This window comes from Theobroma cacao, chromosome 10, assembly GCF_053813885.1.
Source record: "Theobroma cacao isolate CCN51 chromosome 10, ASM5381388v1, whole genome shotgun sequence".
NCBI lineage: Eukaryota > Viridiplantae > Streptophyta > Magnoliopsida > Malvales > Malvaceae > Theobroma > Theobroma cacao.
This window is the reverse complement of record NC_142648.1, coordinates 28598522-28615992: the sequence shown is the minus strand read 5'-3', so window position 1 is coordinate 28615992 and position 17471 is coordinate 28598522. Positions and strand designations below refer to the sequence as shown.

General features: G+C 34.4%; 2 protein-coding genes across 9 annotated transcripts; one reads left to right on the top strand and one right to left on the bottom strand.

Annotated features, from left to right (window-relative positions):
- Positions 1-140: 140 nt before the first annotated feature.
- Positions 141-5340, top strand: HDH (histidinol dehydrogenase). Of its 4 annotated transcripts, none has more exons than XM_018129520.2 (15): positions 151-292; positions 399-477; positions 614-735; positions 834-886; positions 988-1060; positions 1166-1267; positions 1346-1447; positions 1536-1607; positions 1687-1749; positions 1850-1891; positions 2698-2757; positions 2879-2989; positions 4248-4418; positions 4604-4694; positions 4797-5340. In XM_018129520.2, the coding sequence occupies exons 3-15, from the start codon at positions 643-645 to the stop codon at positions 5078-5080; spliced, it is 1317 nt and encodes a 438-aa protein (XP_017985009.2). In that variant the 5' UTR covers positions 151-292; positions 399-477; positions 614-642; the 3' UTR covers positions 5081-5340. The 4 variants fall into 4 exon arrangements, with proteins under 4 accessions (XP_017985010.2, XP_017985009.2, XP_007011325.3 ...); XM_007011263.3 differs by having other exon boundaries at positions 153-292; positions 381-477; XM_088802463.1 differs by having other exon boundaries at positions 174-292; positions 384-477.
- Positions 5341-6263: 923 nt separating this feature from the next.
- On the bottom strand, positions 6264-15771 carry LOC18587478 (Pseudouridine synthase family protein). 5 transcript variants are annotated; one of them, XR_016023175.1, is made up of 15 exons: positions 15512-15768; positions 15347-15406; positions 14610-14727; positions 13231-13303; positions 12428-12473; positions 12102-12212; positions 10701-10788; positions 9643-9739; positions 9367-9427; positions 9121-9251; positions 8603-8720; positions 7838-7954; positions 7529-7636; positions 7355-7429; positions 6264-6498 (listed from the first exon to the last, which is right to left on the bottom strand). XR_016023175.1 is itself a non-coding variant. In XM_007011258.3 (15 exons), the coding sequence occupies exons 1-15, from the start codon at positions 15593-15595 to the stop codon at positions 6455-6457; spliced, it is 1338 nt and encodes a 445-aa protein (XP_007011320.3). In that variant the 5' UTR covers positions 15596-15764; the 3' UTR covers positions 6264-6454. The 5 variants fall into 5 exon arrangements, 3 of the variants coding, with proteins under 3 accessions (XP_007011320.3, XP_088658795.1, XP_017985093.2); XM_007011258.3 differs by having other exon boundaries at positions 7838-7961; positions 15512-15764; XR_016023176.1 differs by lacking the exon at positions 6264-6498 and having other exon boundaries at positions 7529-7650; positions 15512-15771.
- Between the last annotated feature and the right edge of the window lie 1700 nt (positions 15772-17471).

The window sequence follows — 17471 nt, the reverse complement described above, 5'->3', positions numbered from 1 at the left end:
AATAGGGATATTTTACCTTAAATTAATTAAAAGTGACAGGATAAACGACAGGATAGAAAGATTAAATCATTCAAAAGTGTTTTTTTATAATAAAATTATTTAATTTTATAATTAAGATTTTATTCAATTCAGTTTATTTTTAGGATTCAGGTTTAATTTATCCTCTCTTTTATGTTTGCCTGCCTTTGGCGGTTGGCACTGCTCTTTTTCTGTCTCTCATCTCTGTCATGCTGCGCCGCACTGTTGTTTAGTGAACAGCAACTGCTAATCATCCCCATCTGTCACTTGCTGGGTAATCTTATCAACAACTCTTTTTGATCGTAAATTCTTTCCTTTTTGTTTTAATTTTGATGATATTCAAACATTAATTTGAGTTGAAGGAGGTTATGGATTCTCAGCTTCTACGATTTTGTATCAAACCATTCCACTTTCCTCGTTTTCCTTCATTTGCTTCCCCTAATTTCATCTCTGTTTCAGGTACTTGCTGTTCCTCTTTGCATTTCTCAAATGCCTGCTTTGGTTGTTGATGTGATAGGGTTTTTGAAAATAAATTGATTCTTGTACGCACCAGATTTGGGGAATTAATTTTACGAAACATGTATGCTACTTACAGGATTGGCTTGTAAGAAAGTAAGGTGCGCGATGAAGACTTATCAGTTATCGGAGCTAGGTCCTGCTGAGGTGGAGAGCTTGAAGGCTCGACCTCGCATAGATTTTTCTTCCATATTCGGCATGGTGGGTCTATCTCTGTATCATCTTTTACGCTGTTATGATGCATTTTCTTTATTCAACCCTTGCTAGGTTTTAATGTTCATGTATGGTATGCTTCTCAGGTCCAGCCTATAATTGATGATGTTCGCAGCAGAGGCGATGCTGCAGTTAAAGTGTCGGTGCTGCTTTCATTCTTTGCGTACTTTTTTTTTTTTCCTGAGGATTTCAGTAATGTGGTTAGGGATGTGGTTGCTTATAAATGCTAGTCATTTGCAGTTATACTGAAAAGTTTGATAAAGTTAATCTACATAAAATTGTTGAAAATGTCTCGGAGCTTCCTTATCCTGAGGTACTCTTTCTGAAAATGTATGTTACTTGAAATCTCATTAAACCTCTAGTTTGTTTATGGTGCTTAGTTTGTGTCCCTTTCTCTTGCTATGCTGCCATGTCTCAGCTTGACCCAACTATTAAAGAGGCTTTTGATGTGGCATACGAAAATATATATGCATTTCATCTTGCCCAAAAATCATCAGCGAAAAGTGTCGAGACCATGAAAGTAAGTTAATATAAGTGCTTTATTATTGCATCTTATGTTATACGGTAAACAAAGTTAATATCGTAGTGCTCTGCACAGGGTGTTAAATGCAAAAGGGTTGCTCGGAGTATTGGTTCTGTTGGTCTTTATGTACCAGGGGGAACTGCTGTTTTGCCCTCAACTGCTCTAATGCTTTCTATTGTAAGTTGAATTGTATCTCTAGTTCTTTGTCTGTTTAACTATTGATCTAGTTAGATATATTTGACATATGCTTTGTTCCTTACTCCAGCCTGCCAAGATTGCTGGATGTAAAACTGTTGTTCTAGCAACTCCCCCAGGCCAAGATGGCAGCATATGTAAGGTATTTTTTGTTCTTTTTTATATCGAAATAACATATAAAGAGACTACTTAGTGAGAGCTGATCAGTGTTTCCCCATTAGGAGGTACTGTACTGTGCCAAGAAGGCTGGTGTGACTCACATTCTTAAAGCTGGTGGAGCTCAGGTCTGAAAGCATGAAAGATATGTTTACACATTTTGCATTTTAAACTAGTTACTATTTTAATCAGGTCTTGACTTTTTTTTTTTTTGAACTGAAATTTTAGGCCATTTCTGCTATGGCCTGGGGCACAGAATCTTGCCCGAAGGTAATGATTTCTCATCAACTTTTTCTCAGTTATTGAGTTTTAATACTGATAAGTATGTATGGCATTTTTGTTGAAGACTTGAGTAGTGATTTTTCTTATGTTTCCTATCAGTAATTTATTAATCAGAGACAGAATATCTTTTGAGCTTATTGATAGATCAAATTCCTTTATTTTCTCTTTCTATGGCATCTCTAACTTGAGTTTTGTTTATTGTATTTCTGTGTGACTAGTCTATGTTTTTAATGTATTGATGTTGCCAAGTGGCTGGGGAATTGCACAAGTAGCCTTCGGTTAATTATGCTGAGTGATAGTTTAATTAATCCTAAAAAAATGCAAATCTTCATCAAGAGTCATCATGCACAGTGAATATTTCCTTTCACAACTCTGTGTGTGTGTGTGTGTGTGTGTGAATAATAGCATGCTGATGTTAATAACATAGGTAGTTGTGACAATATTGATTTCAGATTAAAAATGCTGAAATGTTATAACTTTAGACAATTATAATGATGATCAGAAAGCTATGTAACAACTTGTATACAATCACAAAGCTATACAAGATGTTTGTGGTCCATTTATTTACCATTTGAGCATGTATCCCTGACTAAGAGGTGTCCTTTATACCTTATGTCTTAGTAATTCCACAATAGTTGATGAGGTGTTGAAGACTTCGAATATGTTTAGTTGTTGAAGGCATGATAAGTCAGACAAGATAGTATATTTTTTTAGGAGAATGATACGATTTGATTTATCATGGTAGGATATTTTTCAGCTTCTTATTGGTGTTAGAGATTTTGCCTCTATTGCAGGTTGAGAAAATTCTGGGACCTGGAAATCAGTATGTAACTGCTGCCAAAATGATACTCCAAGTAATTTCAGTTTACTTGCTCTTAGAACTTCTACATAAGTTTGATCCAATTAAAGAAAGTTGTAGAAATGCATGCCCCTATAGTTTATTTGATTCTACCTTCTATACCTATATCCTTACAGAACAGTGAGGCTATGATTTCAATTGACATGCCAGCTGGCCCTTCCGAAGTTTTGGTTATTGCCGACAAACATGCCAATCCTGTACATATAGCTGCAGATTTGCTATCCCAGGTTTGCACCCGCTTTGTCTTTAGTTCCAATTAGCTACTTTTTTACTAATCTTATGTTAAGGTGTTTGCGTCATTTGTCTTTACTATATTGGCGGGTGGTCAAATTACTGATTTCAAGTTTTTTGCTGCTTCATGACATACTACATCCAGACAGCAAAGCCTTTGTAATTTACATGATTCCCTAAGCAAAGTGAGATTTCTCTATGGATTAATAAGTTTCTCTTTTAGTGTTTATCATGAACTTGTTAGCTGTATGCTGACTTACTTTCTGGAAAGTGAGATGCTAGAACAACACAAGTGCTAAGTCAATTTGGGAATATGATCTTTATAGCGTGGTTAGTGCTATTAATATTTACCTTTTGGCCTGTATATCAATATCTATAGTGAAAGAAAATTTTTTCTCTTCGTATTAAGGAAATAAGAGTTAATTATATGAACTGTAATAAGGCCAATTGAAACCAAAAGATTATATTAGGTTGACAAAGCCAGAGTTTATTTAGCCTTTAGTCAAGAAATTGGATCCTGCTAGCTAGTTATAATCTACTATTTCCTAGTCAAGTATCAGTCAAGATTTTTCTTTCCTCAAGGGGAGCTACAGTGCAAGATCATCTATGGTCTATGCTGCTAGGACTTGGGAGAGTGTTGAATAGAATGTTTTTGACATTGGTGTTTCAATTTTTTAAAGGTTCTTGTTATATTTGGAGGATCGAGCCCCCATACCCTTGTCTGACACAGGTACTGTAGGAAAATGAAGAATCAGAGCAACATAGTCTATGGCTTTCCTTGCTGTAATTTTCAGTGACCTTCCAACTCTGCATGTCTCTTTTTTATAATCCCTTTTTTCCTACTTTTTGTTCAATTTTCTCGAGTTTTAGTTTTCATTATGAAACCAAAAGCTTGTGAAATGAGTATTCAATCCCTCATCTTGTGACACCTGTGTGAGATGCTTCTTTTGTTCCATTGTTAGAATATAATATATGCATTGGAGAATAAAGCATATTCGTCATATTAACTTACTGCTTTCATGTCTCCAAGGGATGTGTTACTGGTTAAACTTGGAATTTTAAGTTCGCAACCATCAATTTTGAACCTTGGGAAGGGAGGGTAGGGATTTGGGGAATGGAACGGGGTTGTCTTCCTTTCTACAGCCCAAGGTCCAGTTTGCCTTCATCTGTACAAAACATAAAAAATAAATAAAAAGATAAAATCCTGCTTTTATTGGACCTGATGTTCACAGTGATAAAATTTGCTATTTTCAGGCTGAGCATGGCCCTGATAGCCAGGTTGTTCTTGTAATAGCTGGTGATGGTGTGGGTCTTAAAGCTATTGAGGAGGAAATTAGTAAACAGTGCCAAAGCCTTCCAAGGGGAGAATTTGCTTCAAAAGCATTGAGCCATAGTTTCACTGTATTTGCTTGTGATATTGTTGAGGTTAGTTTCCATTTTCCTGTCTTGTGGTTTGTAGCTCAAACAAATCCATCTTTGGTCCAACTTGTTTGCAATAACTTTAGATGGTGAATATTTATCAAGGGTTTGATAACAAGCCTTTACTGCCAGAAGTTCAACTATTTTGGGTATTCTGTTTAATGGAATTTATTATGATCATTGTCTTTTAGGCAATTTCCTTCTCAAATTTATATGCACCAGAGCACCTGATCATGAATGTGAAGGATGCAGAAAAATGGGAAGGTTTTGTTGAGAATGCCGGTATTTTTCTAAGCTGCGACTTTTGGTTCTTTCTGGTGCCAAATAAGATTTGGTGAGCCTGATGGCTGGTGTTCATAGATCGCTTTCCCTGTGTTCCTGCAGGTTCTGTGTTCCTAGGGCAGTGGACGCCAGAGAGTGTGGGTGACTATGCAAGTGGGACAAACCATGTTCTTCCAACATATGGCTATGCAAGGATGTATGGTGGGGTGTCTCTTGACTCTTTCCTCAAGTACATGACAGTACAATCTCTGACAGAGGAAGGCCTAAGTAACCTTGGCCCACATGTGGCCACCATGGCTGAAGTTGAGGGGCTGGATGCTCACAAACGAGCAGTGACTCTCAGACTTGAAGATATCAATGCCAGGCATGCCTCTAGCGTCAGATGATATACGTCGAACAGATGAGGTGCCGTTTGAACAAATATTTGCTCTTGTTCCAGATGCTGATTGTTGTCCTGTAATATATACATATCCCTGTAGCATTGCTATGCAGGTGGTTTAGAGACGTGGGTTTAGTTTGATTTGCCTTTTGATTGGATGATGATATACCAAAGAAACCAATAAACACCATTTTTGTATCAGCTTTGAACTGGATTCTGGAGCAAAACAATAAAGGTGTTTAGGCCCTTTTGATACTTGAGGGAGAATATTGCTGGTGAAGTTTCACATATTGCATTATATTGAAACTCAATATGTTCCACCTGGCCATTGCTTCAGGATTTGAATATTGTTATTTTACAACATAATAAATGAAAGGGCGCAGGGAGAAGAGTGAGAGGCAGATCAAAGAGCATATTATATAAGGAAGATGCACATTTCATGCACTCCAAAATTATGTCCTTAGCCCTTCTGAAAGATTAATGACCCGACTGGCAACAAATTGAAGTCCCACTTCTCTGTTGTGCTAGATTAATGACCCAATTGTTGACTACAAATAAGTTAGAAGATAATAATACCTTGACTACTTAAGTTTTGTCTATAATGTCACGAGATTTATTAATATGCAAAATAAACATTTCATCTCAAACATATAAATGACGTTAACGACGTTAACAGCAAACATGAAATATCTAAATTACTCATGTATAAATTGAGCTGCACCTTTTTTCTCCTCTCTTCACCGATCGGTTAAGATTATTTTAACCTTCCGCTCCGATTAAAACGTTCATCCTACAACAAAATAATCTTAAACCAAACTCTTTTTTCGAATCCTTCAAACCTCGACTCAAATTGAGAATGAAGGATTAGTCAAATTGAGAATGAAGGATTAGGGTTCATCGGTCATCAACTAATGGTCAGTATTGCGGTGTTTTGATGCTATCGCTGAATCTATTACATGGCACTATTCTTTTAATTGATTGCATAGAAAAAAGGTACTCAACCAGAGAGAGAGAGGTAGAACCAAAGGAAGGCTTCTTTGATTCAATTTAAATGATCTAATCAGGCCAATTGCATCCAAATGACATGATGGAAAGCTCTCGTATTGGAGTAACTTGGCCATCTACTATTTGTGCTTAGTCCAATGTACCCAACAAGACAAAAGAAGTAGTAAAAGCAATGTACTAGTGAATGACATATGGAAGACACTTTTCCCTTAGCTTATAAGGATCAAAATTCACCATGTTTAAAACTACATATTCCCTGACATAACTCACAAGTACAAACAACTCAAAACAATAAATTCATAGTACAACATAACAGGTTAACTGAGTTAAAAGTAAACATTGTTGGGCCTCAACTCCACCATAATGTTTTCCAGGTTCATCTTCTTGAATTCAGTTTCGCACATCTTTCCTCATATGATGCTGGGGAGTAACAAGTAAGGTATAAGAGGAAAAACAAAGGGTAATAAGTTAGGTTTACACCATGTCGAATTGGCGGAAGTTGAAGAAAAACAAACAGAATGCATGCTGCCTTCTACACAGAGAAAATAAGAAAACCTACAGTCTTACAGATAGTATGGTAGAAAACCTACAGATCAAGACTACCATAAATCTCTTGAAAACGTGTGGGAGTTATCAGTTGCTCATAGAAAGCTTATGCCAAGGTTAAATGCATTTCACAATTAGACAAACAGGAAAATAGTTTTCTAGGTTAATATTCTGGAATTTGTCGCAACACCTCTACCATAAAAAAAAAAAAAAAAACGCCTCAGACAATTAAGCTATCAAGATTTTATATGCTAAATCTCATTTCATAACTGACCATTAAGCATCTATCTGCAAATGTCAGCAAAGGTTAAGGGCAAATTTAAAGTACAAGAGGGCCGCCCTGCACCTTCAAACAAGGGACATGCTAATTACAGTCATAGGGACTCGTACTCAGAAGCATGCATTTGTTCTTAAACAGACATTTCCTTAATGACTAACAAGTATGCTACAGGGCTGATTGGCAATGAAGTAACCATGATGGTCAGTTTTCCGATGAAGCCATTTTCATCATGGAAAACACAAAAATATGAGGTCTGATCTGAACTGTCTTATCTACAAGCAAACCTTTGAATATTCCTACACAACCTTATCTCTTTTGTGGCGATAAATGAATGACACCTATTCAAACATCCACATGAATATGAAAAACGGCAAGGTAACTTATCTTCTATCAATGATATGTATTTAGAGCCTGTGATTTAGTGAATGCTCAAAGTGTAGCGGTACTTACGCTCTGTTGGCCGTGACAAGAGAGGAACATGGGAAGCCACCTTCTTGATTGTTCCCTCATTCAATAAGCTCTTGCCTGAAAAAGTCAAAGTTCTTTCAGCAATACAGATCAACACAGATAAACAAAAAAGTAAGACTTTGACAGAAATATATGGTAGAAACTTGGTTTCTGCACCATTTGCTAAAGGCAAGCAGCTTAGAAGAGCCTCATGAAAAATTGCAGATTGAAGCTGGTACGCTTGACATTCATTTTCCAAATGTATACGTAGTGCTTGCCCAGAATCTACACATAAAACACTGGATAATTCAAATATTTCAAGTGTAAATGGTTGTTGACTTGGCAAATGTGAGTGATATATGGATGCAAATTGCAAGCTTTTTTTTTTTTTTCCTTTTCTGATCAGAGCAAATTGTAGCATAAAAAACAGTATCCCATATGCGGAATAAGTCAAAGATATGAGGTGAACTTTTGTGTATCACGTACCTGATGAACAAATAAAATTGACATCTTCAAAATCACAGGATTGAAGGACCAATGGTATCTCTGGAGCCATGGCATATTGAGGTTTTCTTGGTGTCTTCTCAGTGTCCAGTAATGCATCTATCACCTACACATAATTGACCAATTAATCACTTGATGTGAATGTAGTTCATACCACAGAATAAAGATGCGTGCATAACACTCTAGAAAGAGGTAAAAATATTTAAGCATCTTATAATCAAGTTACCATGTTGAAGGTCCACTGTAGCTCAATTAAGAAAAAAAAAAAAAGTTACCATGCTGAAGATCATTTTAAAGCTGTACCCCATGCTTACAAGAAGATCCTAGGAAATTCTTTCCATATCCATCACTTATGCGTAGAATTCTAACTCAATGTGGTTGTGCCCATTTCTACTCTTGATTTAGGAGTAGTTATAAGAGTTAGAGAAAAGCAAACACTAAGCATGAAAATCTGGGATTAAAGGGTCTACCAGAATGCTCTTCTACATCAAGTAAATTCATCACCATGAATGAATTACAGGTTTATGCCAAAATTCACACAACAGGCCTGCCTTTGAAATTGAGGTAAAAAGATGCCACAATTAACTTTTGAATTGGCCATCATGTATCATGCCAGTCAATGTCAGGAAAAGGAACCAGTTTGAATAAACAATATTTAGTTCTGGTGTCGGTTGAAATTCACCTCTAACCTAGCAAGATAAATTAACAACTGAAAACGAAGAGGTAATGAGAACAACTGTCACGCACAGCAATTGATTCAACACCTTGGCCGATCATAAATAGTACAGCAACCATGCACCGCACTTGATGCCATAGGAAGGCACTACCTTTAACTTTGATCACACAAAGCTGATTGCCTTCAAACCTGCAAGTAACAATAGAAGATTATCCACTTTTCTACAAATTCTAACTAGGCAGATCATATAAGTAACTTTTTGTTGATCCATTAACATTATCCAACCAAAATTGGCAACAATAGAGGATTAAATGTGCAATATGCACTACAGAAAAGTTGTGGAATTCCTGTCAGCCATAAATTAGAAATAATACAAGCATAAGTTCACAGGCTAATTTTGATGACATTTAAGAAAAATAAATAAAAACCAGGACTATGCATACCAAAGAACTACCATATCTTAACATGAAAATATAAATTTATGTATTAATTTTATAGCATCATGAGAATGCATCATCCAAAACAAAAATCTGGTGCATATATATAAACTTACTTGCATCAACCAGGACAGAGAGATAATAGAAATTACCTCATATTAGAAGAAGAAATTTCAAACAATGTAACACGCCGCCTGTAGTTGTGTACATTTGCTGCATCCATCTTACAAAAATTTCTGAAATCATGTTCTCCTATAAATTTCTTTCCTGCATTCTCCATATCCTGGAAATAAATAAAAAAATATTACATTATTATGACACTCGTATTTCTGATGAGAACCCATAAAGTAGTTCGACAGATGGTCAGAACTCAGAATACGTGTAAAAAGATTGCTTACTGGGAAATTCAAATTTCCTCTCCAAAAGAAGTATGTATATTCTCTAGCCAAACAACTAAACCTGCACTTACAGACAATATGCAATCATCTTAATCCATAAGATAACTAATATAATAAGTTTGAAAAGTAAATTTCCAAGATAACACTTAGGCAATGATTCTGGCTACTGTGAATCCATTAAGGATGAATTAGGTTTAAATATCCTCTGTAAAATAAAACCACACAGCCATCCTCAAAATCTAAAAATGAAATAAACTTTTTAAAATGTAGAAAGACCTTGCATTGAAATCAATTGAAACAGGACTCCATCCTAAAATTCGAATATCGTTTGGAAGGACTCGGTTCAGTACTCTCACATAATCAATTTCTCCTTCTGATAAAGATTCAGAAAAAAAATAAATAAATGGAGGCATAAGTTAAGATCAAAGATACATTTTTTTGCTTTTTAACTTCACTGTCAATGTATTCACGTAATTTTTTAAAGAAGCATTTAAATAATGCATTGCATTTTACTTTATATTAAATTGATTTTTCTCACAGAAACTAAGCTCACATGCCTCCCGACTTTGAAGTTTGAAACAAGTTCCAGTAAGACGGGGCAAAGATCTTATGCGGTATCCAGATTAGGCAATAATTCACCAATACGGAATACTGATGTGATGGTCATGGCAAACAGAAAGCAATGAATTATTTAAACTTTAATTAGTTCTAATCTTGATCTGAAATTTTATTTTCCTGAAACTTTTGAGTTCTGTACTAGTTTGCCTTATTATGCATGTGCATTGTGCCCTACTTTGCCCTTTCATACATGAATAAGTCACTGGAATTGCTCAGGCGTTTAACTTGACAGCACAAGAGAGAACATTAAAGGCATGCAAGGTACGTGAACAATTATGGTATCAGAGTTTTATTACTCCACAACTTAGCCCTTTAATTGACCTAAAACAATTTACATACAAGTATTTTATTCCACCTCAGCACAACTTTGTCCCACATATTTGGTTCCACTTTCTCCAATGGTATAATCAGTTCACTAATGAACAACTAAGTGAGACTAATTAAGACATTTCATAACAAACTGTAGTAAACTCAAAGCTCCTTAAACAGTTTGCTTTACCCTCAAACCAAAATTGACCATCCTTAAATTCTATTTGTTGATAGTCTTTATTAGTTAAAATTTAAGTGCTTTCATGTTCAATTGCAATAGGACCTAGAAAATGACAGAATGCAGGGATTTGGAACAAGAAAAGCCATGAATCACCAACATCAGATGATATCTAAAGATGAAGCTTTTGCTCTAAGTTAGAGTCATCAGGACAGAATAACTGGCTGACCAGTTCGAGTCCCTGAAATTAATTCTCCTGAAGTTTGGTCGTTTGCATCAGCTTCTTTAAGGTTTGACCTTAAATATAATGCAATCACCTGCATCAAACATTTTCCGTATTCTTAACATTCAACTATATAGGTAAACCGTGGTTCAAAATTACAATTAGATAACACAGGTATAGAGCAGCAAAAACCAGATGCAAGTGTAAACATTAAACATGGAAATAATGAGCAAATTATTCTAATTTTTCTCCAATTTGTGGAAGAATAGGGCAGATATATAATTCCAAGAAAGCTAGGCACATCATGTTAAATTGATAATGAGATTTCATACAGTGATGAAAATGCTTCGAGGATTACAATGCTTGACTATTTGATAGAAACAGTAAAAAGATGCAAATGTTACATATCAGAGGTGCTACTACCTTGTTTGGTCTATTAATTTGCCCCACAGGATAGATTGCTTGTTCTTCTTATATTATTACTATTTATGCATCACTGTATGTCCTATCATTGGAGAGAAGTGCACCATGTGATAGAAAAGCACTAGTTTTCTTTAACAAAACCAATGTCAATTCACTCTGGTAAAGAACCAATGCTACAAGGATGGTGATTTAGCAAAATAACATAGGGCGATTACACAATACCTTCAGGCTACAGGTATCCAGAAGCGAAACAAAAAAAATGCATAGAATCAATATTACAATAACATATTGTCGAAAAACCAGGTTTAATCAAGGGAAGCTGGAAAAGTTATCAATATCAAATAACGAAACTATAAATAGGTAAATTTCTTTTCTGGCAGGTCAGCACATACTTCTATCAAGGTAGGCCTTGCACATTGGCCTTTTTCATCTTATCAAAAGGGCTAACAACTACTTGGCAAAGGCTTCATTGTGACATTTACACATTTTCAAGCAGTAGTACCAAAATTGCCAGTAAGTTTAAAAGCGATTATTCAAGCAAACCTTATTGTCAAAACATGTAAGATCATAGTATCTCGTAAAACAACAAACTAAATATTTCTGAAAATTTAAATGTGGTTCAGAAGTTCTATAAGTTAGAAATTTCATCTTCTCGTACAAATAACTTTCATATTTTAGAAAGCTTCAAAAAAACATATAAAAGGAAAAGTCCATTTCAGTTCTATGTAATTCAATATAAACTACACTCAAATGAAACAGTATATTACATAAAGCGTCCACTTAATCCCAACACCAAAGACATCTTGTTAATTTATAGGTTTTACAGAAACAAAAAGTCACATATTGAAAAAGAGGGACATGTCTTGCCAAATTTCAAAACTATCAGTGACAGCTACCCAGATACTTGCAGATTTCTCCAATTTGCGAAAGGTCAAAACTATCAAGGGATTATTTTAAAAGAGGTTCTTCTAGTGATCAACTTACTTGGCCAACAGCGGAGACTCCCTTATCTGTTCTGCCACATCTTGAGTAGAGTGATTCCTTCTTGTCACCAACTAAAAGCCTTGTTTTCTCAAGAGCTTTGAAAATTTCAGACTGCATGGGCACTAGAATTATAAAAATATTCAAGAATGAAACTAACTGTATCATCCAACAAAAATAATTGTATAAGTTCATATCTGATACTAGTTCAAGTATATACTAAGTTAATTCCTGTTTTTTCTCAAAAAGAAATTGTTTAAAGATTCAAACAGGTCTTGCACTTGTCATTCCCCAGCAGTTAATTTCTAAGAGATATTTAAGCACCATACCTCAACAGTAGGATCCATTTGTGCTTCTGAAGCAAAACCATAAAACCTGTCATATAGCACATGAAATCGTAAGGCTTTCCTTGTCTTCTACTGTCATTACAATTTACAAATTTTAATTTCTTTTTAAAAAACCAAATATTATAAATTTTACAATCAAATAATAAATGGGAAATGAAGTAAATAAACGCATAGCATTAGCAATGGACCAGACTTTTAAGGAAAGAAAAGAGAGACCCTACTAAAGCAATGAATAAGTGTCACTTATCTACCAAGACCATGCATCAGTAAGGCTTAATACTGTGATCATCTGAAATTAACTTGTGGTTGGTATTAAATAAGCATCTTACAATATAAACTAAGTAATAAAACCCAATGCCATGTTGATACTAGAAGACACTCATTCCAAGATTCAACGTCTTAATCTTTTCAAAATGCCAGCGAGTGATCGACACAAGTGGCAGTATTTACTAGAGGAAATACACACTAAAGGGGATCCACCCTAGTCTACATGTTGTTACTTTTCCAGAAGCAACTATACCCTAGCCAGAGGGAAAAGCAGAAGATCATTGATGTAGTCGACCCCATCTGGCCGGAATGATGGTTGAACCAAGTTACATGAAATTGAACTAAGACACTATTAAAACTAGGTCTTCCACCATGAATATTCAGTTGCTATTCTCTGTTCTCCTTTCCTTCCCCTTTGATTTATTAATGCATCAGAGAAATTTGTAACTGAAGAGGAATTTATGCTATTGACGCCAAGAAACATAGATATCACAAGGGATTATGGTTACATTGCATACCTCTTACCAAAATACATGACTTTTAGAGCAACATATCTCTTGGAATGGTGAGTCATGATTTCCAAATTATAACCTGTTTAAAAAGATAGATGATGAAATTTGATACATAAGAATATGTCTGATGACAATGTCATACGTCTGGAGAGAATACACAAGACTAAGCAAATTACAATTGCTTGATCAACAAAACTGCTTTACTAAGATCATGTCATAATACACTTCAGATTTATAATGGCCAATATTACTGACTTTCACTCTCTCTTTCCCGTGAGTTCATAATGCAACTGAGTTGAAGGTAAGTGACTAGTGCTCTCTGACAGATTAGCTATGCAGCATTTTCATGAAATACAATATGCTAATGCAACAGATCTCGAATCTCATATCTCAGCAACCAAATGATGATCATTGGTGAGCAAAAGTATATGAACAATGGCACATTTTTGTAATAATCACACATAGATATATGAATATAAGATCTCAGATATGCAAATTTTGATTTGTTTCATCCTGTGCATATTCCAAACTTCCAACTGCTGCTTAATTTCAGAAGCAGTATATGAAACTTGAAACAGGTAGAATACAACAACCATAGAACCAAAAGAATGCAATGAAGAAGGAGAAACCAACAAGATTAGTTCAGTTTAGGTTAGCTATTTAAAAAAAAAAAAAAAAAACCAACAAGATTAGTTCAAAGGGCTAGATTGCATTAAAATTAGTATCAGAAATCATGAAAATTGACCAGATGCTGCAGGTACAAAGAGGAGATTGTGCCTTGTCATCCATCTGCAGGCTACTTGGTTCAAAGGGGATTATTTATTTTGTGTGATCTTTGGTTTATTTATTTAGTAAAACCCTCTTCATTTTCTTTAATATTTTTCATTAACAATGCATCAACTGATTAGCGGAAATTTAGATATAGACTCCATCCTTTTCTGTTATATCATACTTCGTATATCAGCACACTGAACTTGACAACTTCTGCAGCGCCACATATGGAGTGTATTCATTAAGCAATTTGAGAAAGGGTTGAAGCTGCCAACTAACTTCATTAATAAACTAATTATCAGGTTTTACTTTTATCAAGAATCTAACATTAAATCTTACATTCACCAGGAATAAAGGTATGTATGATAGAGGACGGCTATTGGACCACAAAGAAAGTTTATTATTAAAAGCCCACTATTTTTCTTTTTGAGATTTTATAAAAATTTAGCAACGTTTCTGTTACATGAAAGCAGCAAAATTTGAAATAAAAGTAGAAACTTTAAACACAAAGATGAGGTGTTTACTCATATCACAGTGAGCAATCCATAGAGCAATTTCCCCCAGTGTCAACAACTCAAATGATATTTAAGATCAGTCTAGACTAGGAAAGAAACCTGGAATTCTTTCTGATGCTTTCTTTTTTCTGGTCTTATCATCTCCATTGTTTTTTCTCTGACTTGCCACACTCGAATTGAAACATTTTACATCAGAACCGTTATGCATCTTCTCTGTCTGCATCATACCGATATTTTAGTCTCATAGGTAACTGACTAAGAGTATTATCACAAAAAAAAAAAAGCCTCTCCCCCCACTTTTGATCAACTGAAAATTAAGAAATGCACCCAACAAGGGCAATGGAAATAAAAAAACCAAATAAGACCCACAACTAATGCCATACTCCCCAATGCCTAGGAAGTTTTTACAAGCACAATAAAGACTACTTAATTGTAAATTAAGGTTCCATCTTAGTTCTTACCTTTACTTTTATTACTTGTTTTTTTATTCCCAAAAGCCAAAAAAAATGTCTTTAGTTAAAAAAAGAAAATAATATTTTTAAAAAATTTAACTTTCCTGGACAACAAAATTCATGATTGCACCTTTTAAAGTAACAAGTATGTTGTGAATTACTATTTCAATATACCCAATTTTCTCATTTTACTGACAAAAGAAAAATAAGTAGCAAAAGTAACTACCAAACAGAGCCTAAAGAAAAAAAAACTAACAAATGTTGCAAATATGCCATTTCTTTTGCTAATTCTTCAACACAAACAATGGCCCAAAAAAATAAATCACAAAATTAAAATTAATAATAAAACAAAAAGATAGATAGAAATTCAATTCGCTTACAAACCTTATGGCAACAACATTTGGAGAGTTGAGCTGATAGCTTTGCATTCTCAGCCTCTAATTCCTGATTCATAAATTACAAAAAAAAAAAAAAGAGAAAAGTGAATAAAATAATAAAAAAATTAATGAAAAGAAAACGACATTAAGAAATAGGCAAAGCAAGGAGCACCTTGACTCTATTCTGGAGAGACTGTAGCTGCGATTGCATCATCGCAACGACATCTCCAGCGATCTCTCTTACTTCGTTTGACATGCTCGATTCTTCTGTCTTTCTAAAGGTAATACTCAAATCACCGGCTAATCGTTATCGGAAAATTTGACCGCTGTTTGGCTCTCTCTCTCTTTCTCTCTCTACACTGGGGTTTTGTTCCATGTGAGTTCCAACAGCTTCCAAAACTACGTCGTTTCATCCCTTGATTGTTAAGAAAATTATTGTTTGATATAAAATTGCTGAGAAGATAATTCTATAACGTTTAATTTATCAATATTTTATTAAAAATTAATTTTATTAGGCAAGAGAAAGTGATACCTGTAATTATATTCCTTCAATTAAATTTTTTATAATTGTTGTTCATAAATCTATTGCCAAACACGGTCTTAATTTTGTAATTTACCTATTTTATATTTATTATTGTGACATTAAGTGGTTTTTAGATAATTTTGTCAACATAAATATAAAAATAAATATTTGAAACTTGTCATTTTTTTTAAAAAAAAAAGCCCAAACCCATAAATCCCAAAGTATTTTTCGTTGCAAAACTGATGTTAACATTTATCTTTTTACCTTGTAAATAAAGATATGTTGAAATAATACATTAATCACAAAAAATAAATATTAAAAATATAAGTAAGTTCAAAAATTATAGATTCACGTTTTCAATCTAAAATACATATTTAATAAATGATGAAAAATCTATATTTATATACTTAAAAATTTACCTCATCTCTTATTAACGTGTAATTTATAACAATATGATATAACATGACATAGAATGAGATTACGCTTATCTTTAAATATGAGTGAAAAAAACCATAAAAATTGAACAAATTGACTCAACGAGTTCCCAATGGTGTTCGTATAAACCCAGGAGATAAAGAAATTAGCTACCCTAACCATTATGCACTACAAATGTCTTTCTCTCTTTGATATTTTAATGCTAATTACCATCTTTGTTACTTAAATAATCCCAAGTAGTTCATTTCTACTAAACTCAACTAGTGACTAGATTGTCTTACGTTAATCTTTCAGAAAACAATAATATCAAAAGTAATATCCATCCTAGAAGATACTCGTAAACTCAAAAATATGTTGAGCAATGTGTCAGATGATTTTCTATTTATATAATTGTTAATATAATGAAGTTAAATTCTATTTGGTTAAAATAAGAAATCCAATGTGCTAGTAATGGCGGAGCCTATGTAGGTGTAAATCTAGAACTTTGGTATGTTAATTATTAGTAATTAAAGTCAAGGTTATGCAACCATTCTCATGTACTAGATCTCTGCAAAATTCAAGCACATGGGGTTCCATATTGTATTAATTCTTGTCTTGTTTGCTTTGTCAATTCCTGTTAATGACTTTTTGTTTGGATCAATGCTAGCCAAGTTATTGTAAGAGAATGAAGGACCCATCCACTCTTTCCTTGTTGGTGATCTCTCAAGTTATCGATAGTACCATGCATGGTGCATGCCAACAAGGGCACTGTAAACTTTTCCAGGGTTTCATCAAGAGTCTCTGAATGATCTTCCAGGGAATTGATTTCAATGGCAATTTTTAGCTATGTTCCTCCTTCCCTTTTCTATGGAAAGGCTAAAGAAAGAGAAAGGAGACTTCGTTGGAACCTTGGTGGGATTGCCAAGCTCCATCTATGGCAGACTCTTTCCAAGCAAAAGCCTGCGTTTGATACATCCTTCTTATAGCTTTCATTGGCTCTCTAAGATCACCATCTTTCCCAAAATGTTTGTCAAATTAGACCTAAAGGTTATTATCCTCCTAAAAGGATTGAGATTCCAAATAGGAATTTTCATTGTCCTTAGACTTTGCTCAGCACCCATTTTTGTTTTATCTGTAAGCTTGTCGAATGTGTAGGCTCCATCTTAGATTGTATTATGGCTTCTTCACCTTTCGG

Bases quoted from the DNA above. Each gene is read 5' to 3' on its own strand.
- HDH (XM_018129521.2), top strand. From the start codon at position 172: ATGTTTGCCTGCCTTTGGCGGTTGGCACTGCTCTTTTTCTGTCTCTCA. The intron at 736-833 runs GTGGGTCTATCT...TATGCTTCTCAG, and splicing joins TTTCTTCCATATTCGGCATG to GTCCAGCCTATAATTGATGA. The intron at 887-987 runs GTCGGTGCTGCT...AGTCATTTGCAG, and splicing joins GGCGATGCTGCAGTTAAAGT to TTATACTGAAAAGTTTGATA.
- LOC18587478 (XM_007011258.3), bottom strand. From the start codon at position 15,595: ATGTCAAACGAAGTAAGAGAGATCGCTGGAGATGTCGTTGCGATGATG. The intron at 14,728-15,346 runs GTTTGTAAGCGA...GGTATGATGCAG, and splicing joins CCAAATGTTGTTGCCATAAG to ACAGAGAAGATGCATAACGG. The intron at 12,474-13,230 runs GTATGCAATGTA...GCTATATGACAG, and splicing joins GTCATGTATTTTGGTAAGAG to GTTTTATGGTTTTGCTTCAG.